Below are 6657 nucleotides of genomic sequence, written 5' to 3' on the forward strand. Positions count from 1 at the left end.
TTACCATTTTGTCTCTGTGGTAACAGGCCAACAGCAGCCTGCAGCTCAAGAAACCCTCATCTAATGGTTAAATAAGAGAGACTTTGACTTTTTCAATCACTTCAGTGGAACACAAGTACAGTGATGTAAAATGTGTGTTGGGGAGATCTGAAGGACTGTCAGAGATGTGGGTGCTGTTTGCTCTAAGTGGGCTTCTATTTGTGTTATATTCAATTCAAAGTATGAACAGAAATGTGTTAGTAGAAAAGATAGGAAACATTTTTGCCAGTTCAGATTTGTCATCACTGATGACTTTACTAGATGGTGTTAATAATGAAATGCTGTCTTCATTCCGCTGCCATGAGACACTAGCAGGAGGAAACACCATCAGACTAAGCTCACTAGTCCCAGTTATTGCTTCCTCTGTGTAGTATCTCTGTAGCTGCTGCAGCTCTGGCATGTAGTTATGTTTTTGAAGAAGTGTATGACAGCTCCTGAGCCTAAACATGAAGCTGCTGTAGCTTAATGCACAACTATAAATGTCCTTTCAGTTTGCATTGTAAGGTTTAATATATAGAAAATGTAATAAAAACAAAGATATATGATATTTGTATTTAAAGTCTGATACCAGGAATACCCAGTTCCCAGCCAGCATGTCCATGTGGGCCCCATATGGGTTAAATGTGGGCTATGTGGGTACTGAGTGGGCATGGGCTTGAACTGGGGACATTTTGCAGGTCCCACATGGTTTCATTAACATGGGCCCCACATATGAAGCCCACATGGGCTGACTGTATGAGTCCCATAAGGAATGTAAGTGGGCTAAGCAGGTATGGGCATAAACAGGGCAAATTGTATGGGCCCCCTATTGTTTCAGAAACATGGGCCCCACATGTGAAGCCCATGTGGGCTGGCTAAATGGGCCCCATTTAAGGTCCATTCTGATCCCACTTAGACACCATATGGGCAGACATATTGTGCCTACATGGGTCTCACCCAGTTGGGCCCCTCCTGAAACCCAGTCAGAACCCACTTGAAGCCCATATGGGCAAACACAGGTAGCCCCACCATGGAAACTGTGAAAAACCCACTTGGGAACCATATTTGCAGCCCAAATGTAACCCTTATAGGACCCACATGGACATGCTGGCTGGGTTGGTACAGAATGACAGTGGCAGTGTGATATTTTGAGTCAAAAGTACAGGTGATCAAAAAACTGCGTAGTATACTTGAAATACTTGCTATATATTAAAAGCTCAAAGCTCTTCATCAAACAGCTCACTGTGGCTGCTGCTTCTTGTTCAAGTACTCACTGAAATACTTCAAACTGGTCCTCTGATGAAAAATGACAAAACTGCTCTTGCCTTGTTATGTAGATGCATTTTTGATGAATGATCAACACTAACTTCTGTGACAAATACATTGTGTCTCCTGTGGTCGCTTCACAATAAAAAACCACCTGATGTGAAGTAGCAGCCGTAGGACATGTAGGGTTAGCATTAGCTATAACTTGATACAGCTCTGACACCTGGCGAGACTTTTGTTGGAAAAACTTAATTTGCTTTTTCATTACTCCCAAGCAGAAGTCCAAACAGAATGGTACACAACTGAGTTGTTGGAGGGAATGTGGAGAGGTCATGGCTGATCATGCCCATATATTTTGGTCGTGCCCCTCCATCCAGATTTTCTGGAAGGAAGTGACAAAGATTATTTCAAAGGTTCTGTGTTTTAATGTTTATACATCATTCACAACCCTTTATCTTGGACATATCCCAGAAGGACTCAGCAAAAAGGACATTTATCTTTTTAAGGTATTGCTGGCTGCGAGCAAAAAGGCTATCACAAAATGTTGGCTCCAGAAAAACTGCCCCATAGATATAGTTATCTTTGTTAACATTGTAAAACATCTACATGTCTTAGAGCAAATGACCTATTCCATACGCCTCCAAAAAGAGCTGGGTAAAAAAACGTGGCAACAATGGCATGCTTATGTAGCCCATGAGACTGACTATTCATAATTATTGTATGTATCATGCGCAGTATTCTGTCTTTGATTAGGTAAACTTGCCTTGGTTTATGGACCTCTCTTTTATTTGTGTTTTCTTTTTGATTTGTTTTTTTCTTTCTGTGTCTGGTATTTGTCTTTTGTTTTGCTTTTCATAGTTCTGTATTAACAACCTGAATAACTCCTATAAATAAAAAGTTACAAAAAAAACCCAAAACATTTGAAGTCCTGAAAATCCTAACTGGTAAAACTGGCAATTTTCTATGTTTTTTTCTTATTGTCAAAAAATCTCATGTGCAGAGTCAAACCAACAATGAACTCATCCTAGTTTGATTTTTGAAAGGTCACCCAATCAAGTGTGATTTTGTGTAAGCAGTTGACCAAACTAGACATATAAAACCACACTTCACTACTTGTGAGTCATAGTAGCTAACAGAGCAATATGGAGAGATATAGAAGAGATATGTGTTTTGATATCAGTAGGCAACAATTGTATTTTCATGTCCAGAACAATGTGACTGAGCTCTAATTCATTTAAAACAATCTTTGTTATCTTAAATGAATATTATCTATCACATTACAAGCAAAAAAACTGAGAATTCCACAGATTTTCATTTTGGATCACAGCTGAAAACTCTAAAAAAAAACTGCAGATTCCGTCTGGGTCTGCTTATAACCTAATGTATATAAGTTTATTTATAGAAATACAGTTTATGAAACTTCACCTAAGCCAGAGGTCCAATACTGCCTCCAGTGAATAAACAAATGTGTGCCCCTTCAAATCAAAGAATGACTGTTGAGTTGACTTACATGACCCTCCCATTCTTCTTCTGTCAGCAAATACGCCAATAAAACAGTAGCTGCCCACAAATGACCTTCCCTTTGTTCCCCTGAGGTGACAATATTCAAAATCCCATCTGGACCAAGTTATTATTATTCATATATGGACAGTAATTAGCATTCGTTCCATTTGGAGTTTATCAGTTTTTTACTGTGAAACCTGAGATAGTGATACTGACATGGAGGAGACTTATAGGTTGAATAGTCTGAACTCTTTTAACGAGACTCTGATATTTGAGGAAAGTGCTTGTTTGTGCTTCTGAATATGACAGTAAGTACTAAGTAAGTAGTTGTAGATTTCTTGTATATTTCTAAACTCCTATTAAACCTAAAACTATTTTAAAAACCAGAGTTGTAAAGCACTCTGTAACTGAGTGGTTACAGCACAACATCGCTGGTTCGAGTCTGGCAAGGGACCTTTGTTGCATGTCTTATTTATCTCTCTCTCTCCCCTTGATCACCTGTCACCCTCTATGCCACTGACTATCTACTAATAAAAAAAAAATGCCCAAAAAATAATGTTAAAAAGTTCAAGTTGTGATTGATCATTTTGATTGGTATGTTTTTGTAAAAAATATACCCATATACCCATAGAACAATAAGGGAAAAGAAAGTCCAATTTCCCCTAATCTACACCTCATGTTGTAGATTGATGGCATGTCTGAAGTGAAATGTATGATGTACGATCACAGTGATAATGTGATAAATCAAAACCAAAACACTCTTCTCCTAGGCAGCTGTAAGCAAGAAGAAAAAGCAGAACTTTACAGCAAAGTCTCTCGAGTCACTCTGATCATATCTCTGTGGATTACAAATGTACCCTTTAGTGATTTTCTTCTTCTTCTTCAACAGGAATTAAAGTGATTGGTGGAGTGAAGGAGCTGACTGGAGAAGAGTTTGGAGTCTACGTCAAACGGATTTTACCAGGTGGCCTTGCTTCAAGTGATGGTAAGCTCTCCACCTTCTGATAACACGTGTTCTAGCTGTGCCAGGTGTACTTTTATTACTTCCAGCTCATTGCCTATACTTGAAGCACCTCATATCAACAGCTGTTGCTTGTGTAATCTGCACTCATAACCATTATTGAACAAACTGGTTGAGCAATGTGCAAAATCTTTCATGGTTTAGTAGTAGTAGCAGCATTATGTTCTCACTCCCACTGTAGACAAGACTGTCTGTGATCTGTGATGACAGCCAGTCTGGATTTGGGTTTACTGTGGGCCCCATAAGGGTTACATTTAGGCTGCAAATATGGGTCCCAAGTGGGTTTGTCCACAGTTTCCATGGTGGCCCCACCTGTGTTTGGGCTTCAAGTGGGTTCTGACTGGGTTTCAGGTGCGGCCCAACTGGGTTACACATGTGGGGCCCATGTTTCTGAAACAATATGGGGCCCATACAATTTGCCCTGTTTATACCCATGCCCGCTTAGCCCACTTACATCCTTTATGGGGCTCATACAGTCAGCCCACGTGGGCTTCACATGTGTGACCCACAAAATTTGCTGAGTTCAAGCCCATCCTCACTCAGTACCCATATGGGGCCCACATGGACATGCTGGCTGGGTCATTACCTTTCTTTGACATTCACTCAATAAGTAGTCAACAACATGGCTTTGACAGGTGGTCTTGTCTTTAGAGTGTACCAGAGATGTTAAGTGTTGAATGGTTCGTGGTCAGTGCTGACTCTCTGTAACCTGAGGACTCTGGCTACATGTTTGTATGTTTTACTTGAAATGACACTTGTATGTCTTTCTTATGATTTACCTATTCTCTGTGGAGCCAAAATTGCAGCCACCCTCCCCCCAAAGATGGCCCATATTCTGTTAGAAGATGTGCCAAGAATACATATATGACAGATGACATGATACATGACATCATTTTGATCTTTGTAGAGTATATGGTAGTTGTGTCTGAGGACAGTAAAGTTCAAATTAAAACCTATTAAGTGATAAAAAGGGGTCACAGTCTATTTAAAGTTTTGAATTGTAGTCATAGTGAACAGATGGGCTGAAGTGGACGTCTTGTCTGACTGATGACCTCTGGAGTAACATAAGACTTATTTTTGGAGCTTCTCTCATGTGACTTTGAAATTATTAATAAAACACGATAACATAGCCAAGGCCTACTTTCGCCACAACGCAAATAACAGACATAGGATTTATTACATTTATTCTGCACTCTTCTAAGAGTGAGTAAGAGCTAAATGCAAATTAAAAGTGTGATTAAAAAGGCTGTGAGTCGATCACACAGAGGTTTAATCCTTATCCCCAAATTCTGAGTAGAGGAGTAAGACAGCATGTAGAAGGATGTGGAGAGATTTTTTGAGGACATCACAGGATAGAGGAGGTGACTGCAGGCCAGACTGAGAGTGCAAAAGGTCATCCCACCGTCACACATTGGGGGGGGATCTTGTAGCAGATCTTAAGAGTTAAAGGCATCACTGTGAATATAACTGATGGCTTATAGACTTGTAATTCCTTCATATGACTGCAGCACATATTTTCAGAGTGAAGGAGTCAGTGGTATAATATTCATTTGTTTGAAAAGTTGTGGATCATGACAGCCGCTCAGTTTCATGTGGCAGACAATATGTTGGGCACAGCTTCCCTTGCTGATGTCTGCTGTACACCACGCTCACATCTAGACACTATTTTTCATACCTCTACAGTTCTTGGCCCATACTGCGTATTACTATGTTAGCATATTATATATAAACTATACAATATTCATTTGACAGTCTATTTATCTTTCTGCATGATGTATCCACAACTTCTTATAAGGTCACCAAGGTCAACAACATTGCTTTCAGGTTGCTATATTTTAATAACATTTCTAGCAGGAAATCTTTTCTTAATCTTTGTTCACTTAATGTATATAATGATGTCACTGTCTCTGTTATGAAAAGTAGAACGTGAAGTTGCTCATTTAATTTGATATTTCCAAGAATATATGCCCAACCAGCATGTCCATGTGGGGTAATATGCAGAGGTGGACAGAGTACACAACTTCACTACTTGAGTAAAAGTACAGATACTCCTTGTCAAATATTACTCCAATACAACTAAACGTAGCTTAGTCAAAATATGACTTACGTAAAAGTATAAAAAACATGAACAGAAAGTCAACTTAATCATTCAACTGCACTGCAACAGTTGCCATATTTTTAACGGAGTGTCTATTTGCACCCCTGGTACAAATAGCCTCGGCCACACAGCTGAGCTATTTGCACCCTAGACGTATAACAATGTGAAAACATGGCCGACATTCATCTTCCACGCTAACAGAAAAGGGCCAATTTAGAAAGGTTTCATCTCTAATGTTTGTTCTAAAGACATTTCTGGCGGGAAAGTTGTATTATATTTTCATAATCTTTCCTCAGTGAATGCATACAAGCGTCAGTTTGTCAGCCAGAAATTATTTGTCGCCAATATCTATCTTCCATATTAGCAAACATATTAGGCTGTCACATTACTTTATAGGAACGAAGCGGTGGTGTAACGGGCATCGTGTCCGTCATTAGTTCAGGAGACTCTGGTTTGAGTCTTTGCAGCAGCAGTTATATATTGATGTTTTCAGAGGAAAAACTTTTTCACTTGTTAAGTAAATGCATACAACTCGAAAATGTCTGAATTTACAACCTTCAGTTTGTTATATGATGGAAATCAAATTTTGACAGATCTATGGTTGCCATGGATACCAAAAACATTTTCAGACCTCTGAAGTCTCAGGCCGTGAGACAAACAAACAAAACATAAACAAAAAACTCTAGTGTGGTGTAAATAGTATTACTTGAATGAGAACAGGTTGGTCCCCAAACCCGAGCAAGCCTACTGT

At 39.3% G+C, this 6657-nt stretch overlaps 1 protein-coding gene across 1 annotated transcript in view; it reads left to right on the forward strand.

Moving 5' to 3' along the window:
• si:dkeyp-72e1.9 (syntaxin-binding protein 4) overlaps positions 1-6657 on the forward strand; it is an 87653-nt gene that overhangs the window by 39432 nt on the left and 41564 nt on the right. Inside the window, exon 3 of the mRNA XM_062439373.1 lies at positions 3677-3772. Within this exon, the coding sequence (XP_062295357.1) occupies positions 3677-3772 (96 nt within the window). The remainder of the gene's footprint in view (positions 1-3676; positions 3773-6657) is intronic.

The sequence above is a fragment of the Scomber scombrus genome, chromosome 18 (genome assembly GCF_963691925.1).
Source record: "Scomber scombrus chromosome 18, fScoSco1.1, whole genome shotgun sequence".
Lineage (NCBI taxonomy): Eukaryota > Metazoa > Chordata > Actinopteri > Scombriformes > Scombridae > Scomber > Scomber scombrus.